Source organism: Salvelinus namaycush, chromosome 28 (genome assembly GCF_016432855.1).
Source record: "Salvelinus namaycush isolate Seneca chromosome 28, SaNama_1.0, whole genome shotgun sequence".
In the NCBI taxonomy this organism is placed as follows: domain Eukaryota; kingdom Metazoa; phylum Chordata; class Actinopteri; order Salmoniformes; family Salmonidae; genus Salvelinus; species Salvelinus namaycush.
The window spans coordinates 28945410-28959491 of NC_052334.1; the positions used below are offsets into that span (position 1 = coordinate 28945410).

Sequence of the window (14082 nt, forward strand, 5' to 3'; positions counted from 1 at the left end):
AGAGTTAAGAAAATATTTACCAAATAAACTAAATTAAAAAAATAATACAAACTAACACAGAGGGTACCGGTACCAAGTCAGTGTGCGGGGATATAGGTTAGAGGTAATTTGTACATGTAGGTATAGATGAAGTGACTATGCATAGATAAACAGCGAGTAGCAGACCTATACAAAACAATTGGCGGGGGGGGCAATGTAAATAGTCCGGGTGGCCATTTGATTAATTGTTAAGCAGTCTTATGGCTTGGGGTAGAAGCTGTTAAGGAGCCTTTTGGTCCTAAACTTGGCGCTCTGGTACCGCTTGCCGTGCGGTAGCAGAGAAAGCAGGCTATGACTTGGGTGACGAGTCTCTGACACTGCCTATTATATAGGGCCTGGATTGCAGGAAGCTTGGCCCCAGTGATGTACTGGGCCGTACGCACTACCCTCTGTAGCACCTTACGGTCAGATGTCGAGCAGTTGCCATACCAGGCAGTGATGCAACCGGTCAGGATGCTCTCGATGGTGCAGCAGCAGAACTTTCTGAGGATCTGGGGACCTATGCCAAATCTTTTCAGTCTCCTGAGGGGGAAAAGGTTTTGTCGTGCCCACTTCACGACTGTCTTGGTGTGTTTAGACCATGATAGATCGTTGATGTGGACACCAAGGAATTTGAAATTCTCAACCCGCTCCACTACAGCCCCGTTGATGGAACTATATAACTGGTTGTGTTTTTGTAATTTGTACCACAGGATATTCATTCAGTCCATAAACTTGACATGCTTTGCTGTTATGATCAGATCAACATAAGTAGGCCTAGTATACATTGTTCAATGCATAAATTCATTGACTGTACTTTTGCATAGACCTGCATCTCACTCTCATCAACCTATAGATGTTCAAGCGTTCCTGCATCCTCTCAATAATCACTGGTAGGACAGGACAGGTGAATGCAATGTGGTGGATAGCTCCTGGGAATTTATTTTCACCTGTCCAGTTCTTTGACATCTATAAACCACTATTTGAATAGCTATGTCGTCATTCTTTTCCAGCATTTAGTTGGTCTGGGGATTGGATACATACCAGTTTTCTTAATTTATCTCTATGGTAATGGATAAGGTTTACATAAAAGTGCATAATGTGAATGATGAATCTTCTGAATCCACAGATAAATCCTCAACTTTAAGCTTGAAATATCTACTCAAATCTAATCAGCATGTCCCATAGAGCCATTTCTAACTATTTTCAGGTTTTCAATTTGAACCCAAATAATCTGCATCTCACCATGCACTTGCAATACTCTTCAGTTAATAAGGATGGTAATGAGTTAACTGCCTGCAGTTCTCACACGGGGCACATATTGATATTGAAAAAAAGGTGTGCCATCAGTGGGAACAGCAACATTTTGTTTCTGACCATGACCCTCAGGAAATCAAATAACTGATAATGCCTCGATCCAATCTGACAATGGCATTGTGCATTGCTTGTAGTTTCTGATGTCACAGGGGTAAAAGTACAATTTGAGAATTGATGACAACCTTGGAGACAGAACAGTATATATGCATTTGGAGGGAGGTTGGCCTAAGATTAAATTATATGTACATATTTTAATTCCTTTCAAAGGTCACAGATGAGTACCCACTGTTTATTTCCATCCTGCTGAAGTGCCCTCCGGCTCAGCCCCCTGAGGGACTGCTCAGCCCAATGACAACAGGAGCTTTTCTCAGTGTCAGATATCATACTGCCTGCCTGCCAACAATGGATGAACCATCTGTTAGTGCATATATTCTGATAATGTTGACAGATTTTAAATCAGATCACTCTCACATCATCTGATATGCAAAACAGACCACAGCACCTGGCTCAATCTTATAAATTCTAGCGCAGGGATCATCAATTAGTCGCGGGCCAATTTTTTCCCTTGAGTGGATGGTCAGGGGGCCGGAAAATAATTACAAATAATTTGACTGCAAATTGACTGCAAGAAGCCCAAACATGTATAACATGACAAAAACTTCCAAATATTGCCTACATTTGTATATGATCACAAATCTTGTGAGAATACTTTGGCACAGATTTCCAAAATTGTAATTACTACGCACTGATTTGCTGCGGTTTTTAGTCTAGCGACCTCCTCTGTTTTTTCCAGCTGCTAAGAGCATTGTCTCAGCAACCTGTCTCGACTGCAGTGGTTCAAAGTACGGAAGTAGTACTTTAAAGTATTTTTACTTAAGTAATTTTTTGGGGGGGTATCTACTTTACCATTTATATTTTTGACAACTTTAACTTGACCACATTCCTGAAGAAAAGGTACTTTTTACTCCATTTATTTTCCATCACCCAAAAGTACACTACATTTTGAATGCTTAGCAGGATAGGAAAAGGGTCCAATTCATGCGCATGTCAAAAGAACATCCCTGGTCATCCCATCTACCTGTGATCTGGCGGACTCACTAAACACACAACACGTATTTGTCTGAGTGTTGGACTGTGCCCCTGGCTTTCAGAAATTAAACAAATAAAATGGCATCCGATTTTCTTAATAAGGAATGTAAAATGATTTGTGGTTTTACTTGATACTTACGTAGATTTAAAACCAAAATACTTTTACTTAAGTAGTACTTTACTGGGTGACTCGTGGTACTTTTTCCACCACTACTCGACTAAATTGCTTCATTGAGTCCAACACCTTCACTAGATGCTCCATTGAGCATTCACTTGTTGCTACCCGTTAGTCCCAACTAAAGGGTCGCTGCTCCAGTAAACTAGTGTCTTAAAATGGCATTCCTTTATCCTTCTCCCCTTAGACAGAATATTGATAATCACCATACTCCTTACAGAATAGGGCCAGACATCACTACCCAGCTTCCCCACAGTGGACAGAAAATAAGAGGGCGAGAAACCCGAGCAGATCAACCACTCACAACACTGCCATTAGACACATGGTACCCAGAGATATGGTGTTTATTTAGTAAGGGAAGAGATTAGGCCCATGATAAGAGATCTTTGTCCATATATACAGTAACCAAGGCTATATTTAAATATAATATTGAAGGTAGCTGAAGAATTGACCTTTTATGAGCCTCAAAACACCCTTACCAACACAATTAAGAAACAGCATAGTCAGGATATTGGGATTTATTTTAGATATAAAATTAAGTCTGTACAGAAAACATCCAAGAACTTCCTGTGGCAACTACAATTTTACAATTACACAAAATGTCATATTTAAAAATGTAAAACAGGAGGTAAAAATTAACAAGTCACAGAAATCTATCAGGAGCCAAAGGAAGATACGCCAACTCAGTTCCTCGTACTGTACTCTAGGAGCATTCTCCAAGCTGCTTTGTTGGGAACCAGACCATGAATTCATCCAAACTCAAGTTGAATGCACTGTAGGCCTAATGTTGATTTCTCTAGAAACAATCGACTGTATTCCAGGGAGTGCCATTATCCCGAAGTGATGGAACGAGCTCATTCTTTTATCCTCATTTCTAACAAACAGTTGAATCTCGAGTGAAAGAAACCTTGGCAGTCCAGACATTTCAATCACCAACAAAACAGACTGCCAGGAGCCTTAAATCATCAGTGCAGTCAAGGCCTTTCACAGGATTATACCTGTTGAAAATATATTTTTTAATTCAGTCACGCTGTCATAAGCCATGAAAACAGAGCACTTCTCAAATTGACAGATTGAGGTAAACCTTGATCAAATATCATTGGGAAAAACCCAACATTTCCTCCAGTCTATCAGAAAGTACTAAATCACAACCCTGGTTTGATTTTCTACTAGAGCCGGACAAAAGTCAGCCCGAGGGTCGATTCAAAAACCTTGCAGTTGGTTGTGAAGGGGACTAAGCACATTCTGGCCAAATTCAACAAGCACACGCAGAATCTGAGGAATACTCAGTTGGCAGACTTGGGTCATTCTTGATTTCATCAGTTCTTTATTTTACTAATAGTAAAAACAAATACTGTAGCAGCTTGAGCATTTTTAAATTACATATTGCTGAAGACAATACTTACCATGAGGACATTCAGCTCAAGTCCAATGCCTTTCTCAAACCCAGAGGGACTAACTCGGAATACCTGGGGACGGAAATACAAATGAGACCCATGTGCAAGTGCTGTTGACAACTACATGTAGTAAAAGTTGGACAATCATTCATGCAAAACTAATATTTCACTGCAAAAGTCATGCAACTCAAGCTGAGGTGGTCAATTTATTTTTTGTAACCATGACTTAAAGATTGCTACAAATGCTGAACATTTTAACAGTATTCTAAAACAATACAAAATAAAAAAAGGCAGAAGGCATTTTAAATGATTGGACCATAAACTGCGTTTTCAATTTTAGCAAGAGTTGCATTACAATCATTTTGTACAGCTATTTTATTTGAGACATATTTTTCAGTCACGCAGTTTTGGACAACTGGTTTGGGTTGACTAGCAGGTTCTAGCATTTTGAGCATAAGACAAAAAATATCTAACAAATGACAGTTGGGGTTAGTTTTACCTTCTTGACGTGATCTTTTGGCTTTTAGCATCCTCTCCTCTGCACTGCGATATTTTTCTTTAATAAAACCAGCCAGCATGACTTTGCATCAAAGTCAAGTAAGATCCCTGCAAGCTTGATTGTAAATACTGTTGAAAATCAGTTATTTCAAAGGACTAAAAATACATGGCTCATTGGGAAGCTTGAGGAAATGTGCCGTTGTAACGATTGATTTCAAATAATACAAGTCTAAGCACTATATCCTTCTCAAGCGAAGTATTTGGAAATACATTACCTTAAACCATCTTTATTTTAGGTGACATAACGAGTCTCTTCTAGATCCTTTTTAATACAGAGATGAAGAGGACGTGCTCTTTATCAAAGTAAAGCAGATGTTCTTTTTGGTTGCTTTTGTCTCCTATGTACATACAATAATCTGGTGATTGTTTAGGAGTTTTGTGAAAATCCTCAAAACGAGAATCAGTTTTATTAGAAGTGGAAGGCATTACTATACAACAAAAGCAAAATACCAGGTTTAGTTTGATAAAAAAACAAAAACAAATTAGGCTTTATTGATACAACGCACTGCAGAAAAACATTTTTTGGATATATTTAGTATCCTATTTAGGCAAGAGTACACACGTACGTAGCACTATGCATTTTGGAGACGGCACAACTTTGGAAAGCAATATACAAAATTGTCTTAAGTGTATGCATATAATATTGAGATGACTGCAGTTTTCCCTTACATGAAGACCATGTGAGGACCATGTCCAAATTCTTGTAGGACCACTCAAAGTGAGCAATTTATCAGCATTTCTATCAAAGTCAGCCCAATAAGACGTAGACCAAAGTAAGCCAAGCAAAAGTTATCTAAAGTAGAATGTACTTACTACCAAGTCGAATTGAAAATACTTAAAGGAGATATTTTAGGACAGACTGTCTCAGTGTCTAATAAGGCTAGATTTCAAAACACTAAGAAAAGAAAAATAACATTGAAATCTATGCCTCTATAGGGAATGTTAGTTTCTACAAAAATGATTCGTCTACAAAATTATTTTGGTTCTTCCCCATATATTCTTAGTCTAGTTGCCGATGTTACATTGACGTCATTAATCAAGTTTTAGCTAAAAATACTTTAGAAATGCAGCCTAAATGAGTCTGCAACTGCCACAAATCATTTCAAGACAGAAACTGAAACAAACCTTCAAAAATAACATTTAACACTATACAAGGTATCACGTTTCTCTAAGTAACCATTAAATTAGATCTTAAAACTGTCAATGATGCAGTGGAAACAAACATTGAATGAAAACGTATTATCCAAATCCTTGCATTCGCTTGCTACGCCTACTCGATACATCCAGTTGTCCTGCTCTCAAATCATTAAAAAACAAAAAACTACAGAAAATTTAAAAGAAAACATTTAGGGAAATTACTTTGGAGAGTTAAGTGAGTTACAATGGGCGACAGTTGCCATGGCAACCCTCTACCGGAGGCTGTTCAGTATCTCCCGTATGGATGCTCTCTGTAGGCCCCCCTCTTATCCTGCCTCGCTGGAGGGGCTTTGCCTCCAGTGGAGGACCAGGAACCCTCCCAATCATCCTGGGCTACAGAAGAAAAAAAACATCAAGCATAGGTCAATGTTTGGATACATGCAGTGTGACAAAAAGAGCAGCGGTCAAATCCTTCACAACATAGAGTACAACACATGGACACAGGACCAGGTTGGACCAACTATGTCAGTTTCATTATTTGAAAATGTATTAAAAAATAAGTACTTTGCCCACCATTAATTTACTGCCATCTTACCATAGGGTTCATAAGCCTCCTGAGCCTCTCCATGTCCGTAGTCATAGTACTCTGTGTCCCTGAGAAGAGAAGAGTATGTCAAATTGCTTTTTGAGACAGACTGATACTACATTGAATATTGTGAGGGTAAAATGTCTGATTCAGCATTCACTTGAAAACATGGCACAATATATCAGCTTAATTACAATAATGCATATTAAGCATTCAACCGAAACATGTCTTCCGCATTTAACCCATCACCTCTGAACCAGAGTGACTGGGTTGGCTGCTGGAATCCAGCCTAACCATCTTGACCTTAATATTTCCTATGACAATTCAAACGCAAAATGCGGGGGCGAAAAAAGTCTGCTGTTACAATCTTCTACTGAGAATTGGCCATTTCATTGTTTTAACCATTATATTATGAGAAAGACTTACGCTTGTGGAGGTTGTTGACTGTAATAGTTGTCATAACCTTCATATGCAGGCTCAGCGTAGCTTTCTTCATAAGCGGGCTGGGGAAATGAAGACAACACACGCCACTATTAGCACAGAATGACGAGGTACATGTAAAACAGAATGCTACTAGCATGTCAGAATAAAACAGTCAAGTGGACTAGATGGGGCTTAAACCCATGAATGAAGTGACCTGTCACCCATGAATAGACAATAAAATATTAAATTGACAGCTATTCAGTTTTGAAAGAAAGTAGGTATACAACCCAATGACTTTACAATTGAGTGGTTTGACTTACATATTCATTGTAGGCCTCAGCCTTGGGTGGTTGTGCATGTTGGTGCTGGTGCTGCTGGTGGGAGTGGGCTGGGGACGGGAGCATCCTTGGTGTCCCTGGGGTGGGTGGTCTGGAACGGGGAGTTGTGCCTCCTCTAGCAGGTGTAGAGGGGGGTCCACCCCGACCAGCTGGAGCCCCTCTGGACGACCCACCCCTGGGAGGTCCTCCTCGGGAAGCTCCACCACGTTGGGTGCCTCCACGAGGGGCTCCTCCACGAGGTGGCATTCCTCGCCCCCTGATGAAGAAAAAAACAGTAATTAAACTTTGTATGATTGTGAAGGCTTTTGGTCTTGAAAGGTAAGGGGTTGTCAGGCACCACGAGTCCTACCTGGCCCCTACTGAGTTGGGTGGGGGTGCTCCCCTGCCCCTGCCTGGAGGGCCCCCTCGTCCCCTGGATTGTGAATCTTGACCACCATTCAGGTAGCCAATCTCCATGAACTGATCCTGGCATATACCATCCATGGTGTCCTGCTTATAAAGAGTAAAGAGAGTAGCTACATTAAAATGACATGTCAGATATTATAACACGGCAGTAGCATGGAAAATCTTGGACCATTGCCAAGTTACCATAGAGCGAATAGCTAGGCCCATATATCACAACTTGAAATAGCTTTGGTTGAAGCAGGATGCTCCCTGGGATACTTACAGGGATGAGGAACTTCTTCACCTCGTCCATGGCGTGAGCCATGCGCAGGTATGCCTCAGGTATAGGCGCGAACACCTCTATGAAGACATGCAGTTCCATGCCCAGATGAGCATATTTGGGCTCACCACCCTTTCTCAGCTCTTCCTCCTGAAATTCAACGTTAAAAAAAATCAATGAATTCTGCACATTACACATCCAAACACTGCTGCTTGTTACAAAGGGACTCGGCTCCACATGTACCCTATCAACTCCACCCTCCATTCTTACCTTCACCTTGTCCCTCATGGAACCTTTGCCCAACACTGAGATCTTTGCTCCAGTTTCCTCCTGGAGTCGCTTGATTGTGTTCCCCTGGGGTCCCAAAATCTTACCAACAAAGTTGAACTGTGGAAATAAAAAAGGGTTCACTAATAGACTCTGTGTTCTTGGTGCAGAGATTGTTGTATTCAGGGATATTGAAACATATATGAAGGTAATATGCTGCGGAAGATACTGTATCAATGCCTCGAATCTATAGCATGCTGCCTTCACGTCTAAGGGAGAGCGGCAATAGACTACATTACAGACAAGCATGTCAGAGCCAGCCAGTCAGTCTGCTGCAGCAGGGAGGTAACCTGGCCAGAGTAGGTAACATTTACAGATTAATTAATCACTCCGGCACTCTAGCGTGACAGCTAGGGCAATTTGGTTTCTCCAAACACACGTATTCATGCAGGAAAAGACTGAGAGGGGATATCGAACAGACCGCCAGACACGAAGAGACAGCGCGAGAGCCTGCCCAAAAGACAGAGGGAAGTTAGTCCATGTTTAATAGCAGTAGATATGAGAAAGCAGTTTCGGCACACATAATTGAAGAGGAGTGAACCAGCTGTCCTATTTATGCCTGTTTAAGTGGGCCATTTTGTAGACACCACTGGGGGTCTAACAGCACAGCAGAAGGAGCACTGTGACATGCCATGACTTCACTCCCATAATTCTCCTATTAAAATAACTGCACTATATGCAGTCATATCCATTTAAGTTTGAGGTCACTGATAACCCTGAGAGGTGCAAGTTGTGTCCCTTGACAGTGAAGGAGAGCCAGACATGCAGTAGGGTGTTCCACTGTAACATAAGCTTTGAGCATAGTAAATATGACCCCCCAAGTAAATGTAATCGCATGTGAAAAGCAACGGCACAAACTGAAGGTTTCTATTGTACAAGAGAAAACTTTACTCACCCTTGGGTACTGTTTGACGGGAATGAGCACACGTTCCTTGACCTTGATGTTCTTTGTGGTAAACAGGTCCAGGTAAGTTTCTCTTTCTGTCTCTTTCTTTGTCTCTCCTTTCTGAATCCTTTCTATCTCTACAGAAAGGAAAACATGGCTTTTTAGTTTGACTAACATCACTATCATTCACAAAGACTGATCATAAACAGTGCAAGAGCTACATGAAATGTTGATAATTTACAAGTAATTAGCAGAACTTGGTCAAATCAAAGTGTAGAATGATTATAGCTACATCAATACATAGGCCTACTACTAGAGAAAATCCTGGAGTAGTAAGATAAAATACAAGTCATCCAATGACACTAGCTCCCTCATTTCCCCACAAAAAAATGTAGTGGGTGGGTCACACCACAGTTCACATCATTGTCAAAAAGTAGCTGATCAGACTAGAATACAAATTTGGCCACAAAACAGATTCTAAACTCATCTTAATGCATGTCCCTGCTCAGTTTGAAACAGACTGGCAATGGTGAACTGTCTAGGGAAAAATTGGCTTTGGGGGAAAGGCAAGCTGTTAACTTTTTTGGGAACGTGGGCAGTATTGAGTAGCTTGGATGAATACGGTGCCCAGAGTAAACTGCTTGTTACCCAGGCCCAGAAGCTATGATATGCATATAAGTAGTAGATTTGGATAGAAAACATTCTAAAGTTTCCAAAAATATTAAAATAATGTCTGTGAGTATAACAAAACTCATGGCAGGCGAAAACCTGAGAAATCCAACCAGGAAGTGGGAAATCTGAGGTTTCATTTAAGTGATTGCCTATCCAACATGCTGTGTCTATGGGACCAGATTGCACTTCCCAAGGCTTCCAGCAGATGTCAACAGTCTTTAGAAAGTTGTTTGAGGCTTCTATTGTGGAAGGGGGTCGAATAAGAGTTGTTTCAACAAGTGGATTAGGCTGAGCCCAATGGAGTTGTTTACTGCGCGGGTGCGCCGTTCCTTCTTTTTCCTCTGTAATGAATATGCTATTGTCCGGTTGGAATATTATTGAAGATTTATTATAAAAAGACCCTAAGGATTGATTGAAAACATCGTTTGACATGTTTCTACAAACTGTAATGGAACTCTTGACTTTGTCTGGATTTTGCGCTCCCGCATTGTGCCTTTGGAATAGTGAACTAAACGCGCTAACAAAACGAAGGTATTTTGACAAATATGGACGTAATCGAACAAAACAAACATTTCTTGTGGAAGTGGGAGTCCTGGGAGTGCATTCCGACGAAGATCAGCAAAGGTAAGTGAAGATTTATAATGCTATTTCTGACCTTTGTTGACTCCACAATTTGGCGGGTAACTGTATGGCTTGCTTTTGTGGTTGAACGCTGTACTCAGATTATTGAATATTGTGCTTTTGCCGTAAAGCTTTTTTGAAATCTGACAGCGGTTGCATTAAGAACAAGTTTATCTTTAATTCTATGTAAAACATGCATCTTTCATCAAAGTTTATGATGAGTATTTCTGTTATTTGATGTGGCTCTCTGCAATTTCTCCAGATGTTTTGGAGGCATTTCTGAACATGGCGCCAATGTAAACTGAGGTTTTCGGATATAAATATGAACTTTATCGAACAAAACATACATGTATTGTGTAACATGAAGTCCTATGAGTGTCATCTGATGAAGATCAAAGGTTAGTGATTCATATTATCTATATTTCTGCTTTTTGTGACTTCACTCTTTGGCTGGAAAAATGGCTGTGTTTTTCTGTGATTTGGCGGTGACCTAACAATCGGTTGTGGTGCTTTCACTGTAAAGCCATTTTGAAATCGGACACTGGTGGGATTAACAAGATAACCTTTAAAATGTTATAAGATACTTGTATGTTTGAGGAATTTTAATTATGAGATTCCTGTTGTTTTGAATTTGGCGCCATGCAATTTTACTTGCTGTTGGCGAGGTGGGACGCTAGCGACCCAAACGATGCCAGAGAGGTTAACTGGCCCTGCAGCAGGATGAAACCGTTTATAACCTGGTCTGACACTTAACTACAGAAACCATCTAGTTATACTATAAAAGGCATGCCAACCGGACATCGCGGACAATGCTCAGCTTCTGACTGCCATTATAGCAGCCTTGAGGTTTCTGGCAGAGGTTCCAACATATTGTAACAATGTCCTGCCTACAGCATTGCCATTGCACAGTAACTTTGTAGCAGACATCCCAAAAAATGTGGGCCCACAGATGTGCAAGCTAGCTGCCGTCTACTACCAATTTCAAAAGTGAAAATTCATATGAAGGTACTCGCAAAATAAATTCAGGAATCCAGCTGTAAAATGTGGGAAATGTTTATTAGTAGAAATCTAAGTGACTTGCGTGAATAAACATTAACTGAGATTCAATGTAGTTTTGATGGATATAAAATAAAGTGTGTGATTAATCACAAAACAGGGTTCTAAAAAAATTGCAGGATACAAGTAAACGGAGGGCTCTGATTGGTTACCTACTATGCCAATTTCGGGAACTTTAATATGCCCATAGAGTATATATATATATAAATTCCTCAATATTGATGTTTATACTTGTCAATAAATAAATTAATGTTAAGAAATTGTTAATGAAAAATATATTACTCAGATTACAGAGCAAGCTGTAATGCTTTATATGACACCACATTTTTGCTTTGTAGCACCTACATATCAAGGCCTTGTTCATGTTCCATAAGGCCAAAATGGCATAAATAAGCCACCTGATGAATTATTTACAATTACGCTTTTAGATACAAATGTCAAATCCTTCCTCCAAAGGGTACATTCTATGGATTACATTTAGGAAAAAACTATTTTTATGCTTGTTTAGTGAGGAATCATCCAACTACACATTTTTACAGCACAAACAAATAAGCAGCCCTAGTTCATAAAACTAGCTACTGTTAAGATAAACGCAGCAAGCAAACTTGATCGTCAGATAACAGGTTCTGACGATAAAACCTGTTATTTGACTATAAAAAAAACGTTCCATCCAACCATTTTATGCAAGCAAAGTACATGTCATGAAAGCCCTGATGGAAACACATTTGTCAGTAAAGTTCCCAAATGTTAAAACATGCTAGACAGTGGGATCTTTGTGTCAGTAAAATTGTGCGAATAATTGCGGTGCAAACGCCACTATGTGTAAATATTTATATAATAACCATCATATCAAAGTGAATTTGGAGTCAGGCAATGATGTTGTGAGGTCCTCCCAATACGATTTGGGAACGCGTGCAGTTTATGAGGCTACAGATTTAAAAAGTCATTATGAATTGAACAGGGTGGTGAAAGAGCACGGTGATGAGCTTGATGTTACTTTCCAATAAATATCGAGTGTCTTATTCCAGCGACACAATGATTGATTCTTGTTTGGCTGCCTTTTGACAAATCTCGCTCTTTTGTCCATAATCTCATCATGTAGGCTATACCTGGGAGCTGTTGGCTAGAGCACACGTGCCATGATAAGTGGGCACATTTGCTTTATAACGCTACATTTTCTAGTGACAAAACCAAACAGAGTTGAAAATAAGATAACACATTTACCTTGGATATTATATTCGGTGCATGGGAATTTAACCGCAGAAATTATTTTATGTCCACTACATCCACGCACATAACTTTATTCGCAACAAGTAACGTTACATTTGATGGAAACAGGCATTGTTTATGCGAATTTTTGAATATTCTCGAAAATCTGTAGCCAATTGGATGGAACCTAACTACTGAATGGAACTCCATTTGAAAGAAAAAACTAAATTGGGCAGCAGCGTTCCATATGCATTAATTTCCACGTCGGAAAAGTACTAGGTTATAACAGCCTCGTTACCTAACTAGATACCTAGATTCCGTACACGGATCCTACTCGGTGCCATGCCTCTTCTCCATTCGAGCCTCGTGCTAACAGGCCGTTCTTCCAGCCGCAACCATTGTTGTCCAACAAGGCCTACATTTTTACAACGTAACTCAAATTAACTAGGCTATATGTTGTGGGTTTAGCAAAACCAATTGTATCGAATCTATAACAAATAGCGTATCGTTTAGGTCAACAGTTTATTGTAGAAACCACAGAAGTGTTAACAGCGTTACAATCAGAACGGTTAAGTAACCTGCTAGCTACCTACGTTAGCCTAGCCATCGTCATATTTTTTAGTTACACCAGCTAGTTAACGCGTTACCTAGCAAACTAGTTCAAGGAGTCACTACAAACGTGCACTCCAATCAAAATATTTGAATAAAATATTACCTGTAGATATAAGTTTCATTGCATGTGTGAATGAAGAATCCAGACTGTCTTTTTCTGCCAAAAGCTCAGGGAGATACTTGCTTTCATTCTCCATTTTGGCTTTTTTAGGCTCGGGCTTAGCGTCAGAACTCATGTGGCTCACGTTCTGTAACGTTTTCGTTTACTTGGTTTCCAGTCGGTCGGGAGCGTCCCAAAACAACCTACTTTATAAAGTTGACCAGCTTGATATTCTCAGCTATGTTTTCGAAAGTAATATTCTCCAGTAACTAGCTACACGTTATCCGTATTTTACCGCTAAAAGAGAGCGGGTTAAAACGGTTTGTAGAATGGACGACGTTCTTCTCGTGCAAAAAAATTAAGGAAAATACGTCACAGCCTTTATGCATCGGAAACGAGGCTGCTTTGAGGATTTAAAGAGACAGTGTTTTTGAACTGACAACAACATACACCTTTTCATTTTGTCCCAGATTGAGGTCTTCTTGAAAATGTCCCTTTGTTGTTGATTGTTCCCTAATTTGTGGTTTGTCTGTAAAGAAAAAAATCTGTTTATTAGCTGATGCCTAACTGAGCAACTATATGCCGAAGGCTAAGTGCATCCTCAATAGTTTTATTTTGTCTTGTCTTTCACCCAACCCAAAACTGAATTAGGATCACAAGATCTTCTATCTTTAGGCAGTCATTTTATCATTTTGGAGTCACTTTTATTGTTTCTGAGCACTTGTACATTCATGTGGATGCTACCATGATTACGGATAATCATGAACGAATCGAATCATGAACGTTGCAGAGGCATAATGTCATACCCCCCCAAAAATGGTGACCTCCCCTGTTAGTGACAATGGTGAGAGGTTAGCATGTTTTGGGGGCATGATCTCTGTGCATCTGTAACTTTCT

General features: G+C 39.9%; 1 protein-coding gene across 3 annotated transcripts; it reads right to left on the reverse strand.

Moving 5' to 3' along the window:
* Positions 1 to 3101: 3101 nt before the first annotated feature.
* On the reverse strand, positions 3102 to 13541 carry LOC120023135 (KH domain-containing, RNA-binding, signal transduction-associated protein 1-like). 3 transcript variants are annotated; one of them, XM_038967119.1, is made up of 11 exons: positions 13189 to 13541; positions 8925 to 9052; positions 7973 to 8089; positions 7706 to 7852; positions 7388 to 7530; positions 7021 to 7294; positions 6704 to 6780; positions 6287 to 6345; positions 5914 to 6084; positions 4006 to 4068; positions 3102 to 3597 (listed from the first exon to the last, which is right to left on the reverse strand). In XM_038967119.1, the coding sequence occupies exons 1-9, from the start codon at positions 13319 to 13321 to the stop codon at positions 5978 to 5980; spliced, it is 1185 nt and encodes a 394-aa protein (XP_038823047.1). In that variant the 5' UTR covers positions 13322 to 13541; the 3' UTR covers positions 3102 to 3597; positions 4006 to 4068; positions 5914 to 5977. The 3 variants fall into 3 exon arrangements, with proteins under 3 accessions (XP_038823047.1, XP_038823048.1, XP_038823046.1); XM_038967120.1 differs by having other exon boundaries at positions 4006 to 6084; positions 7388 to 7527; XM_038967118.1 differs by having other exon boundaries at positions 4006 to 6084.
* Between the last annotated feature and the right edge of the window lie 541 nt (positions 13542 to 14082).

Bases quoted from the DNA above. Each gene is read 5' to 3' on its own strand.
- LOC120023135 (XM_038967119.1), bottom strand. From the start codon at position 13,321: ATGAGTTCTGACGCTAAGCCCGAGCCTAAAAAAGCCAAAATGGAGAAT. The intron at 7,531-7,705 runs GTAAGTATCCCA...ACTCTTTATAAG, and splicing joins TGAAGAAGTTCCTCATCCCT to CAGGACACCATGGATGGTAT. The intron at 6,346-6,703 runs GTAAGTCTTTCT...TTCTCTTCTCAG, and splicing joins AGTCAACAACCTCCACAAGC to GGACACAGAGTACTATGACT.